The 14,608-nt window shown below is 38.9% G+C and overlaps 1 protein-coding gene across 3 annotated transcripts in view; it reads left to right on the forward strand.

Moving 5' to 3' along the window:
* LOC121181616 (cGMP-inhibited 3',5'-cyclic phosphodiesterase A-like) overlaps positions 1-12,907 on the forward strand; it is a 136,990-nt gene extending 124,083 nt beyond the window's left edge. For all 3 annotated transcript variants that reach the window (XM_041037595.1, XM_041037594.1, XM_041037596.1), the window contains 10 exons: positions 774-847; positions 1,474-1,625; positions 1,785-1,922; positions 2,225-2,336; positions 2,581-2,694; positions 3,369-3,568; positions 4,111-4,314; positions 5,521-5,682; positions 8,936-9,194; positions 9,480-12,907. In XM_041037595.1, the coding sequence (XP_040893529.1) occupies positions 774-847; positions 1,474-1,625; positions 1,785-1,922; positions 2,225-2,336; positions 2,581-2,694; positions 3,369-3,568; positions 4,111-4,314; positions 5,521-5,682; positions 8,936-9,194; positions 9,480-9,793 (1,729 nt within the window). In that variant the 3' untranslated portion in view covers positions 9,794-12,907. The remainder of the gene's footprint in view (positions 1-773; positions 848-1,473; positions 1,626-1,784; positions 1,923-2,224; positions 2,337-2,580; positions 2,695-3,368; positions 3,569-4,110; positions 4,315-5,520; positions 5,683-8,935; positions 9,195-9,479) is intronic.
* Positions 12,908-14,608: the final 1,701 nt, after the last annotated feature.

The following is a 14,608-nucleotide window of genomic DNA, read 5'->3' on the forward strand; positions in this document are numbered from 1 at the left end:
GCCAGTACAACCAACTGTTTCACATTTGTTTTGTTTTGTGTATTCCCATTGCATTGTGTTAATGTGTGCATTAAGTTCATTAATGAGAATTTCACTTGAAGCATCTGTAGAGCGTCTGTTTCATGTTGGGACAGCACAGTAGGAACCCCATTAAGTTTTTGTTTTTTTTTCTTGACAACTTCTGCCGACTGGTTAGACATCAAAGACAGATGTAGTGCATGGCATTATTCCCAATTCTTTGGCATAACTGCAGACACCAATGGCTTGCACATTTTGTTTTCTACAAGCAAACACACATGTACTATTGTTCATTTGTCCCCAAGTGTTTTTATTTTGACATTCTATGTTGATTTTGGAGTCTGGGCTATTTTTTTTTTTAACTTTATGCTCTGGCAAACAAAACCAGCTATGTAAAATTATCAGCATTGTGATAAACACAAAATTTACTCACAAGAGTAATTCAATTTCTCCATATCCTACAAAATACTCATTTTCATGCAAGTCTCAGAGCAGAGGATAAAACTGATCCTGAAAATATGTTGTTGTTTTTTGACATTCTTCCAGTTTTGGAGCCTCTAGTGTAGAGGTTGAATATTTTCTTCTTTAAAAAAATTTAAATTGATTAATGCTGACATATATATGCAGTAGCTGAAGATGCAACACAGCGCCAGCTTCAAATATCACGGTATTACAACAGGGAATATCATGTACTATGGATTTGAATTAAACATATCCTCTTTTGCACTTTATCTAAAACCCCCTCTTTTCTACAGCTGTGGGAGACCATACATCAGACTGAGCCATGGGGAGGGCTCTATAGACAAAGGAGACAGGATACCACGCTCAGGTATGTTCACAGTCTTTGTTCTTTCTAACATTACTACCACTGCCTGAGTGGTTTTGGGGCCTAAATCCATCACAGCCTATCTCTCTTCCTCTCAGACTGTGCCCATTACAATGTACTGACTTCAAAACACTCAGGGAAAAAATGTCTGCCCTAAACTATAGAGCTCCATAAAACCCCAAACAAACAAATGGCTGTCCCAAGTAATCTCTTGTGTTGGAGTTATAATGAAAGTGTTAACAGGTATTTTGAGTGTATCGTATGCATGGATCTCCATACATTCTTCAAGAAACTAATCTTTTTCAGCTAAGAGTAAACTTGGTCACTTATAGTTAAGTAAAAATGTTAAGTAAAAATTCATGACATGTTTTGAGTAGGGGCCAAAGCAGCAATCACAGAGAGGCACCAGTGTTAATGAAAAAGAACACTCACGGTCTCTGGGACTTTTATTTTGAGAATTGCAGAAAATAACCAACAGTAACAAAATGGGATTAGGGGAAGTGCATATACCGGAGAAGCAAATTTAACCCCCCCAAAATAACCTGCTGATATGCATCAGTTAAAGGAGATTAGCTGTGGATTTTCCCGTAGGCAGCTGTGTGACATCTCTTTGTTTTTACTTTTTCTAGCAGAGGACCAAGTGGTTGTGTCATCAGACTATGACAGCACCCACGAAGCCAACCACAGTGACAGCAGTGATGTAGCACATACAGAGGAGGACACAGAGGAAGGAAAAAACTCCGCCCAGAATGTCATCCTCCACCCACTAATACCTCCTGAGGTACAGTGAGGACAGGCACTCTGCCTTCAGTCACATAAGTAGCCTCTGATGCAGTATTAATCTATTAATGAAGCACAACAAACAGTTGCACTGGAACCTGCGTTATGTACACTGTATTTTTATGTCTTTACCAATTTTCATCATGTGTCATTTGTGCAGGACAAACCAATTCTGGCTCCAGAGCCGTTAATTATGGAGGACTTAGAGCCTCTGATGAGTCAGCTAAACAATTGGAACTTCCCCATCTTCAGCTTGATGGAGAAGACCAATGGGAAATGTGGGCGGATCCTCAGTCAGGTGAGCACGTCTGAGAGCATCAGTGACTGAACTCAGAGGTCAGCCAGAGAGTGGCTTAATGATATATAGGATTTGGACAAACACTTAAAAGTAATACAAACTGCTGAAATACATTATATTTCTTTGTAAATTCTTAAATCATCTGATAAAGATATAATATACATTTATTATATATTTATCTGCCATATTGTTTTTGTTTGCAGTTTTATAAAATCATTGAAACACTCTTACTTGTAAAATGTTGATTACCCAAGCCTGGTGATGTTCATAGACTCTCTGACTATTTGATTTTTGTGTCTCAGGTCTCCTACAGGCTCTTTGAAGACACTGGCCTGTTTGAGACCTTTAAGATCCCTGTAAAAGAATTCATGAACTACTTCCATGCCCTTGAGAATGGTTACAGAGACATACCATGTAAGCTTGAATCTCTCTCTGCTTCTTATGGTTTTCATTGTGCTCCAGTTTATTTATATCATTGATTGCAGTTGTAACAATGAAACCAGCCACTAGAGGGGAATGTCATACTGTTTTTTTTCCCAGTGTTAGTCATATATGATGTATGGCAGCCTTTATGATGTTATAAGACACATAAGTAACCCAACAGTGCACCCTGGTGGAGAAGATTACACTCACTGACTTGTTTTCTCTCCTGACCCAGATCACAACAGGGTCCATGCCACAGATGTGCTTCATGCAGTCTGGTACCTCACCACACAGGCTGTGCCTGGTCTGCCCAGTCTCATTACTGACCACAGTTCTGCCAGTGATTCTGGTGAGTTGATTAGTGCATGCATGCAGACATTTGCATGACCTGGTGGGGGTGCTGGTGTGTATGTGAATCCATCAGGTCCCTAAAAGTGTATTTGAAGTTGTTAACATCAAGTTAAGATTCTGCATGAGAACAAATGAGCTCGCGTTAGTTTATTGTTCAGTTTTCCCAACTTTTGTTAAGCCATTTACGACTGTAAAGATTTTCTAAAAGTAGGGCAGACCTTTTATGTTTCCACCTGCCTGCAGCCTCACTGTTAGCCATCTCATTAACGTCAGAGCATCAAACCTGCAGGAGTGTGTGTTCTTATCCTACTCACAGTTTGTCTTATCTTACTGAGGCTTTTGGCACTTGCCTTTACGTACTAAACACTATTTGAAGTCTAGAACAGCATGAAATTAGAGGCAGATTAGAGTTCCCTCTCACCCATATTTTCATAACCTCATTTGTATGCCTTGCTAGGGCCATCCCTTTGATCCACATATAAGTGGATTTGAATGCTCAAAGTGTGTGCCTCCATGTGGGTGTGTGCGTGTGTCTATGTATGTGTATGTGCGGGTGCTCTAGAGTGCATGTGTATGTGTTTAGGCATGTGCACATGAAAGTACAGTATGTGTGTTTGTGTAAATTCTGCCACCCTGCTCTTCACCCTCCTCACTTTGTTCCCCTGTGGCTAGACTCCGATAGCGGAATAACACACAGTCATATGGGCTTCCTGGTTTCAAAGACCTACACTGTGTCAGAAGATGGTTATGGCTGTCTGTCAGGCCTCATACCTGCTCTGGAGCTTATGGCCCTTTACGTGGCTGCAGCAATGCACGACTACGACCACCCCGGGCGGACCAACGCTTTCCTTGTGGCCACCAGTGCCCCACAGGTACTAATGCTGTTCAGTCTATAGTATAGATCTGTATCTGATTTATGCCGAAGCATGTGCGACTTCATTTGCTTGATTTACAGTTTCTCTTTGGAATCAACAAGACGATCATTTAATTTCATTTCATTTCTTCCACTATATCTATTTCACTGGCAAAGCTGAACTGAATCATCAGTCTTTGACAATGTAATCAGACAATCACCAGTTACATAAAGTCCTCATTACTTGTCAGATGTTGACAAGTAATGAGCTTAGAATTGTACTATTTTGTCAGACTGTCATGGAACAGTGTGATAGTACTTAAAGGGGTAGCTTCTATTAGAGAGCAGCGGTACAGTGGCCCTAATGTTATTGACAAAACCTTGGAAATATTATCTGATTTTCCCATTTCTTCCAGTGTAGAAATTGAATCATCTATATTTTGTAGTTTCACCTTGTATTTCTCTTTTTTAGTAACGCTTTTGCAGGATTGTTGGATTCATATATAAACACTCTTGTGCTTGTATTGTGAAGTGTTTGTGTGTGTGTATGTGTGTTCGCAGGCAGTGCTCTACAATGATCGATCCGTTCTGGAAAACCACCATGCTGCCTCAGCCTGGAACCTCTTCATGTCACGGCCAGAGTACAACTTCCTCGTCAACCTGGACCATGTGGAGTTCAAGCGTTTCCGTTTCCTGGTCATTGAGGCTATACTGGCCACTGATCTCAAGAAGCACTTTGACTTCCTAGCTGAGTTCAATGCCAAGGTAGCTCTAAGAACATACTGAAAAGATGTGACCTTCAGATTTGGAGTGTTTATGGATAGGGTGCTTAAAACCCTTGAAAATGCTAACTTGACAAAAGCATTACCTTAAAATTTTCTCTGACTCTTTATTTACCTTTAACTTAATCAATTTTAATGATGACTTTAAGCCAGTGTCAACACTGTGTTATGAATACCTATCCTCACATATAAAGTGAAAAGTTTATGTATGAATTGTTCTTTTATTTTGCTGTCTTTGGAAGCTAGACTGGCTGAATAATTAATTCTCAGGGAGACTTTACATAGTAGTCATATTATTCAGTTTTTTCAGTGTCAGTGTGTTGTTTGTGGAGTTTGGTTGAGTAAGTGCACTCTGTAGGGGTGCTCTCCTCATACATTCATACCTTAGCTCTTTTAATATTGAAAATAAGCTCCATTCAAAGGGAAATGTCCAGTGGTTTTCAAGGAACAGGTCTGTTTATGCAGAACATTGCAGCACTTGCAATGTTCTCAGCTCAAGTCAGCGACACAAAGCACCCTGCAGCTTTTCAAGAACTCGTTTAAGTGCAGACAGAATGTTGGCTTTGGATTTGAGGGTCTTGGGTTTTTCCATTGTGAGTAATAGTGCAGTGGTGGTGCTCAAGGGCCAGGGCCTGTCAGCTAGCATTGAACTTGCTGGCTTGGCAGCGAAAGTAAAAGCAATGTTTCTTACTGTAGTGCACCATGCTCTGCTCTTCCTGGAAGCAAATTAGCTTTCTGTGAAGTACCCATCAAGTTTTGCGCTTGATCTCCTCAGCTTCCTTGGTTATTAGGTTAGAATGGGAGTCAGTAGTCCTCCATCTCCAGGTCTGAAGCTCATTAAGCATAACTAAAAGTAACAAATTCATTCCAGCGTAGCGATTGTTACCACTTCATTTTTAAATAAGGCACATTTAATCAAAGTCCTATTATGTGCTTCAGAATAGAGGTAGAAGCTATGTGTGAAAAAGCTTCAAGTCCTCATTGCTTTTGTCACATGCACAGCACATTTCAGTGTTGCTGTGTGGCTTCTCACTGATTAGTAAACCCTCTAGACATTGATATGAATACACAATCTTTGAACATCAGATTAATGGCATCATATTTACATAAAATCTACAAATCACACTCTGTGTCTGCCAACATGCTTGAATATGTTAAATGTCAACCTGTCTATTTGTTGATCCTCTAGGTGGGTGACGATCCATCTACGGGTATCGATTGGTCCAATGAGAATGACAGGTTGCTGGTCTGCCAGATGTGCATTAAACTGGCTGACATCAATGGGCCTCTGAAGTGCAAGGACCTGCATCTGCAGTGGACAGAGGGCATTGTCAACGAGTTCTATGAACAGGTGTGTGAACCATCTCTGATGGGAAGTAAGACCTGGTTTTTATTTGCTAAATTGAAGATCAGTGTACTGTCATGTTAGTATGCAGGGGGGGAACACAACCCCCTGCACAGCATAATACACTACAATCCAATACAGTATTTCTGAAATAGTAAATCATTCTTTTGTGAGAATGTCAGAGTTTCTGAAGCCAAAACTGAAGCCATCATTTTATCATTTCGACCAGAGAAATGTTTAACTTGTATACTTAGAAATAAACAGTAATATCCCATTCACCTTAATAATTCCCTAACAACCTGTCTTCTGGGAAAACCTCATTGCTGAGCTGTGGTGGACTTTATTCTGAAATCTTTTCGATTCCTTAAACAAGGAGGAATTTCAACAGCTTTAAATGGAGCACAATATGAGACCCTGACAAGTACAGTGTAGACACACCATATGATTAAAAATCTAAACACATAGTTGTCATAGACAAAACTCAATTCAACACAAGAAGTAGCATGAAAGGTGAAAAGAAGAAAACTTGCTGTAGTTCTGTGAAATCATAATGTACATAATGTATTAATTATCCACAAACCTTAACCTTAAGGCATAATTCTCATGTCTTTCTATCCATGAATCACATTTAAAAAAACAAAACCAATAGTGGATCGATCCTACTAGCAAGTAAGTCAGTGTGTATAAAAGGCCTGGTATAGCTCTTTCCTTTGTGCCATAGACCTCCACTGTTGACTAAAACACAAATGATTAAAACACATACAGAGACAGAAATACAGTCCTCCCCTCTTAATTTTTTTCTCCACATTGACTTTGGACCTTAATCGTGATTGATTTTGCTCCCCTTAATTCGTTTTTACATTCAATCTTTCTGACATATTGAAGCAGTAATGGCAATGCTCCCTCTGAGCTGCTGCTGTATGAGGAGCTGTCATAATAAATGGCAAGGTTTACATTTCTGTTCAGATATGTGTTCTTCTACAGTATAAAATTACATGCTATTTGCATATAAGCCAAAGGAACAGTAGAGACAGTAAAGGTGTCTTGTACTTTTTGCTGTACAAGTGGGCTAAGGATTCATATGTCTTCTATATATGAACTTATTCTCAGTGAATTGAAATCATGTGTAATCGTGGCCTCATATTTAATATACAGTACTGCTGTAACAAGCCAAATCTAGTATTACCTTCTGCCTAATGTACCCTTCAATGACCTTTGCTAAAGTATGTCCCCTTGGCACTTAATGGCTGCTAATTGCCTCTGGGTAAAGCACAAAATGCTCAGGCCCTTATGTACCCTGCTACTTCAGCTGGGTGACACAACCAGCTTGTTACAAGCCACTCTGAGGTCTCTGGGGGGGAGCAGGAGCCTCACAGGAGAAAAGCTCTTCAGTGTCAATAGTTTTCGTGCTGCTAGATGTGGTGACGCAAGCAGGGTGCCCAGGCAACTGTCATTCAGGTGGAGCAGCCTCTGATTACACTGGCTGCCTTGAGAGTCCAACGACCTTGAAAAAAAGCAGCAAAGCGATAGAACCTACATGTTCAGGCATGTATAGAAACAACGCACAACGCACAACGTCATATATACACACACACACTCACACAAACACATTGTCATTTAGCACAAGAAAAAACGTTGATGGAACCTTGAGGATGCAATTTGTTCACCAGGCTTTGTGAAATGGATCATGATGTTGATGATAATCTTGAATTTGTATTGAACATATCAAACATATCAAAAGACATGAGGTATTCATTTGGGAAAGTTAACCTTGTTATGCCTCTGAACTCTGTTTAGGATGTAGTCATGGTGACAACTGGATCTCAGAGCTCCTCTTCCCCTTGTTTTTTTTATGTCTGTTCGTCTGTCAGAAAATCCCATCAAATTGCAGATCCATCTGAAATCAAATCTTTTGATGGCTTTCATTCTGCTTTACATTAGCAGCTCAATGCAGGAGCAGAGGCATTGTACTATACACCGATCAGCCACAACATCAACGGTTTTAATGTGGCAGAATTGTGTATATACACAGTGTATAATATTGTGACTGATCGGTGTATAGTGTATGGGATGACACATGGGGTCAGTCACCAAGGCAACCAGGAAACCTTGCTATAGCTGTTGTTTATTTCCATCCATGTAGACGTCATAGACAGCACACATGCAGCTGCCCCTCAGCCTTCCCACTACAAACCCATATTTTCAGGTCTTTGTGTCTTTGTGTAAATGACTTTTTTGGCTCATTTCAAATGTTAGCGTGTGTTTTAAATTCAACCTGACAGGAAATTATTGGTGACACTTTTATGAAGCCTATTTTATTCCTGGAAAATAACTGATATGTAACTGTAATTTTTTTTGGAAGGTTACTGGAAAAAACTATGTAATAATTATATACTAAATGAAGTGGAGATGGATGGAAATGGAGATGGTACTCAAATTTTACATTTTCAGTTTATTTATTCCAATTAATATCTATCTTTAGCTACAGTATTGAGTTACCAGTACATTTGTCTACAGGTAAGTATACAATTTAACATATATGGAAAACTGGAAAAGTTCCAATAATACAAAAACAATGAATAAATATATGGGTAGTAATAATACTTGGGTTATAAACATCTATTACCTGTCTCTGAACATCTGTTTTTTTCTACCATGTTTATTTCTAGGAAACTTGGCAGGAAATTACAGACATTTCAAATAAAGTGTTATCAAGGTTTTCTGTAAAATTACTGTCCTCTGACATTACCTTGTGGCGTCTGTGCCATGGTGAATGTGTTATCAAGCAGGAAGTTCTTTGGTTTCATCCATTTACAGTAAGTTAAAGGCCTCAGCAATGCATTTTAGCATCTCTGGGGACGGCTCAGCGCTCAAGTCTGCACTAATAGTTTCTCATCCCAGCCTTTAGGACCCAGAGTGATGCTGGTTTAATTTCATTCACTTGGCATTCCAGGTGTAAAATAGTCATTGATTGGCTAGCTAGCAATAAAATAAATATGACTTAAGCATGAAGAACTACTGGTTTGTGCCCAGCCCTGCTTTGTCACACCTGTTGCACTACATTATTTTCTTTGGTATCACCTCTTTCATTCAGTCATCACCAAACTTTAAATTCTTACACTGTTAAGACTCAAAATGAATTGTGAAACAAGCAATTTATCACTTGATAGACTCAGACTTGACTTGACATCACTTCTATGTCTTGCCATTCATTCAGCTGGTGATGATTTTGCACTAATGTGGGTAATGTTTTATGTAGGGCGATGAGGAGTCCAGCCTGGGCCTTCCTATCAGCCCCTTCATGGACCGAGCCGCACCACAGTTGGCCAAACTCCAGGAATCGTTCATCACACACATCGTGGGACCGCTGTGCAACTCCTACGACTCAGCCAGCCTCATACCTGGACGATGGGTGGAACCCAACCCAGACGCAGAGGAGTCAGAGATCATAGAGAATGAGGAGGAGGATGAGGAGGATACTGCAGAAGAGGACACGTCCACCAGCTCAGAAGCATCACGTAAGAACCATGGATTTAAACGAACCTGAAGTAGGAGCACAAGCATAAAATGGAAGTGATCACAAACGTTGCCAAGAATGCCTGGTTTTTGCTATTGCCATTTAAACACTTTTTAGGACACTCACAATTTTGATTTGTAGCTGCTAGATACACTGAGTTTATCAAATATCTTTACTGATAAATGACTATTATTGTACATTCATTTTAAGTTCAGGTCTGGATTGTGTAAAATCAGAGATCAGTGAATTTTTTTTTATGAAGTTCTTCTTTTTATTTTTTTTCCAGAGAAAGCAGCTCCCAAGAAGAGGAGGAAAGTCTTCTGTCAGATCACCCAGCACCTGCTGGAAAACCATGAAATGTGGAAGAAGGTGATTGCAGAGGAGACCCAGAAACAGGGCCAAGGAGCAGAGTCTGTCCATTTAAACAATGTAGCTGAGCCGATTCTGGCTATTCACGAGGAAGAAGAGGAGCCTGGCAGCAGAGAGGAGCTGGTAGAAGGAGAGGATCCAGAGGAGGGGGTGGAGGAACCAGAGTGGCCCATGTCTCCGCAGGAAGACTCTAAACCTCCCGAGGGACTAGAGGAGGGGGACCCACAGTGAAACAGCCCATGGGAAATATGGCGTCAGTCAGGGCAAGGACATGAAAAAGTATTTCTTTGTTTCTTATCCTATCAACTGACTCCTGTTTTTGCCAGCACATCACTTAGACACAACACTGTAGATGTTTGGGAAATGTGTGCCTATACAGAAAAAAAAATTTGTGCTTTACACATTTTATCTGAATATCTGGTTTCACCAAACATTTAAAGGAGCTTTCCATATTGCAATACGGGATTATTCGTGTACTTTGGGATACAGACTCTTTTGCTACTGTCAAGAGACGAGGAAGACTGGTTGGACAGACCTCAACCCATTGTGGTAACACAGGACTGCAGAAATTTGCTGCCAATTTATACATAATTATTTTCAGAATGCAATTATATATAGACATCACAGTTACTTGTACTTGTGTTTCAATTTTAGCAAGAGTTTTTGAGGTCTCACGAGGGTCATATGTTTTTTTCTATATATGGATAAAGGGAGTCAATCAAATGAGGAACATTGGTGTATCTTTCTTCCTTTCAACTTCTGCCAAAATTAATTTCTCACCCATGGGTTTTAGCATAAAAACACAAATATTCATACATTATATATTTTACATTTGTTGCCAAATTAAGTAGTGTATTAGTTTAAGAGGGGAGACTTGAGGCTCCTCACACTCTGTATGTGTGTGCGTGGCTGTCCGGTTCTGTGTTTAAACTAATGTGCTCATATGCACAATTCTTCTGCAGAGGACATAGATAAAGTCAGCAGATTACCTCTTACAGTATTTGTGCCATCTCTAGTCTCCAGTCCCAAGGTAAATGCAGCAGTCATTGAAGGCTACACTGTCCCAAATGCTGCAGTCCAGAGGTCTGCGCTGACAAAGCAACAGTGAGTTGTTGTTGGAAATGAATCTGTGCTGAAAAAATACAAAAAAGGGAAACAACACAAGAGGTAAATATACATTCATAAGACATTATATACAACCAGAAAGTTTTATCTATTAAACAAACCCTGATCTAAATAGATTAAATGTTTAATGTCTATCAATTTTTGATTCTTGGACCATGTATCTGAGCTCAGTGTGCTGTATTATACTTTATACTTACTGGTCCTCACTATGTAAACACCTGCAAATGATGCTGACCTTTAACCCTCAGGAAACCCTCAACTGTTGAAATTCAAAGTAAACGTGTATCACCTGTGAGGACAGTAAGTTAAAAACATGGAGGCATGGTAAGCTACTTTAGAATATGTTCATAAAAGGCTTAGAACAAGGCTGGAGTTTATGTCACCACACCCACTTTTCTGCTTTGACCGTTATAACATCTTTGCAGATAAACAATGAATCTGTCTGAATTCCTCTCCTGGCACTCTGAGATATTCATTCTCTTAAGAGTTAAGAGCAGACAGTACTTCAGAGTGCTTCGTATGATGATACACAAGGCAATTATTCTGGTGAATTAAAAAAAAAAATGTAGTTTGAAATCTTGTCAAGGTTGATAAGAGAACAAACTACGCTAGCAAGTTTTCAACATCAGCTAATCATATGTCAGGTGGCCCGTCCTCGCAACAGCGGTAGTGCAAGGTGATGGCAGTCAAAACAAGTAGAAAAGTTATTCAGCTCTGGCCAAGATAACAGTGATGGTTAGTGTATGTGTTATTTTATCAATTTTAAACTTTAAAATCCCATAACCCAGTGTTTTGTTGCTCATGCTCAGTCCGTGTTTTTCATCACAATGGCTCAAATATTTTGTGTACCATCACATTTTTATGGTGGAAAATAACTGCAATAGTAGCACAATGTGATTATAGTTTCACACTGTCTCTCTGGTTTATTGTTTCATAACAACTATCCAACATTTTTTTTAAAGCTAGTGAGTTAGTTTTAGTCACCGCAGGCATTTAACTGTTGAAATCAATGATGTTAAACATCAAAGAGAAACTGCATTCTAATAATTTTCAAGAGACATTAAAAACACTTCTAAAATATGACATGTTCATGTGATGTGAGTAAATGTGACTTGACATAATAGCATTGATCTACATAACATGATGATAGTGTAAAGGTGACAAACTCTAAAATGTTGTACTATAAAACTCAAAGTCACATGATAGCTCCCACTTTCAAATGAGACAAAGTCGTGGGGTAAACCAGTTGCATATCCAACTGTACGGTGGCTCAAGTAGGACTCACAATGTCACAGATATATCCCACTTTCTGTTAACAATTCACATTAACATAGAAAAAGTGTATGAGAAACCATAAGTAGATTGTGAGTTTAATCAGTGATGTGCTCTACACTGAGCTGTCGAGTCAACTTACTGTCACATAAAAGTGCAATGAGGCAATATGAAATGAATTATCCACTGCTAATCTTGTTGAGTTCTCATGACCTACATGCACATCTGAATCTCATATGGGTTGGTATCTCATTCTACACCACTACTCTCTTCCACAATCTTATTTCTTTAAACTGATCTTAAAAAGGCAGAACAGCACACAACAACCCATAAATAGGATATGATAGAGCTTTGCTGTGATTGAAATTACATTGTAAGATACATGTGTAGAACATCATGTCTTTGAATCCTTGCTGATCCTGCATTAACAAACTCTATTACCACACAATGTTCCTGTCTGCAGTGAATAGCACACTACATCCATAATGACCTGTTTACTGCTGCCCTGACTCTGCTACAGTCTTTGTTAGAGGGAGAGGATGAGCTCAGCCTACTGTAGCTTAGGCCACACGAGTTTAAGGTAATTGGTTGACCCACTGATTGGAAAGACATTAGACTCATTAACCCAAACCATATGTCAGACCAGAATTGTTGTAAGCCACTGAATCAGAACAACCTTAATTATTCTGGCCTCTAATGATCATGCATTGCCTCACCCATTGTATCTTATACACAGCGTGTCTGCTGCTTTCTGTATGTTGCCCACACTTCAGGCCTAATGAGCTATAATTATGGGCACAATGGATACATTTTCTTCAGCTTTTGACAAGCCTGATACAATATCACCAATGTTTTATATAGAAAATCTACTGGATTTATCATAGACATCTCTACTGAAGTGGCCCGGAATTAGAAAAAAAACCCAACACTTTTTCTTTGAATCATTCATTGGGATAATGCAACTTCCATTTCTAGTTTCCATTTCAGCTCCTGCTTTGTGAATGTATATATATATATAGTGTGTGAGAGAGAGAGAGTGTGTGTTTGTGTCTGTGTCTATTTGAATTCTTCCACTGGCCTCTCAAATGTGAGTCTGTCCTGTATTTGACAAATTGTACTGTCGGGAAGAGGGGAATGCTACTTCTGCTCACAAGCAGTGATGGTGATGCAGTTAGTAGGTCTTCAATTTTTCTCAGATACTCCAATGAAATTGTTATTCACAGAAGGCCCTATAGCACATTTCTCCTTGCACTTCCTCTTTGATCTATGTACTGCTTAGCCTGCAGATCTGAGATCCTCACTGGCAACAGTAGTAGAGCATTCATCACAAAACGTCTCTCATCAAGGTGATGGGATTCTGTCCACTGTGCTAATTTGTTGATGATCACTTTTTTTTTTTTGGACGATGCATGCATTTTGCCCCCAGTCACTTCAGTCTCAAGTCAATACTTGCATCTGAGCTGAGACAGTATATCGGTTTTGATAGAGTATTTTTATGTCTGGATTGGTTTTATTTGATTGTCATACTTATTCACACATGTAGCATAATTGTAACCATGGGAACCAAACAAGCTTTACAGTTATGTAAACAAAAATGAGATGAGTATTTTTATATAGTTGACACATGATTAAATAATTAATTGCTTTCTTCTCACTAGTACCTTGCACTTACCACATGTACTAATACTTACACAAGGAAGAATATGTCCAAATACACAGTATTTGTGAAAGTAAAATAATTAATTTCCTTGCAGGTTGATGCTCCATTTTGTACAATACACACATATGCTGTACAGTAAAGAAATTTTAAAACTACAAAAACTCTTTTAGATATACATTATTTATTTTTACCATTTTGTAATTTAGACACTATACTGTAGCTGCAATATTGCCAGACTTACTGGAAGTGCCTATATTGGTATTATGTATCATACAGTGAATATATTTGAAGATCATTAGAAGTTGTCACAAACTGAACCATGTGGATGTTGTAATGTGAATACATTGAATTACAAGACTATAATTTCTGTGGTATCCCTGTGTCTGTGTTGTGTTTATTTTTCATCCTTTGATTCATATATAGAATTTGCCTGATATTAAAATGTACAAGGTAATGATACATCAGGTTGCAGATTCCATGCTTCCTCAAGGCTGTTTTAAGTCAAGTTAAGTCATTTTGTTATGAAATCATAACAGAAGTTATCTCAGGGCACTTTTTGTATGTGCTTGAGTTTAAGTGTTGAACCTAGGCAGTTTTATCCATTTCCTCAGCATGGGTGTATGGCAAAAACCACTTTTAATGCAGCAAGGTTTGTGAACATTTCACATCTCTGACTAAATTTTACAAATTGCCAACTACTTCCTGGCATTATCAAATATTTAGCTATACTGAATTGGTTAGAAGCACAGCACATACTCCACAAGTCCCTCTCTGAGCACACATGAAGTATGTGCCCATGCTACATTAAAGTTGAAGGTATGAATATGAGATAAAGATACACAAAAAAGATGGAATCAATACAACTCTACTGAAGTGAGTAAATATTAATAAACATTTTAAAGTAATTTGTCAACACTGCTGCCTACTCATCTTTACATGAGGGCAACGATGATCAGATTTGGTAAATAATGCAATACAATACCCCAGCA

The sequence above is a fragment of the Toxotes jaculatrix genome, chromosome 5 (assembly GCF_017976425.1).
Source record: "Toxotes jaculatrix isolate fToxJac2 chromosome 5, fToxJac2.pri, whole genome shotgun sequence".
NCBI classification, from domain to species: Eukaryota; Metazoa; Chordata; class Actinopteri; family Toxotidae; genus Toxotes; species Toxotes jaculatrix.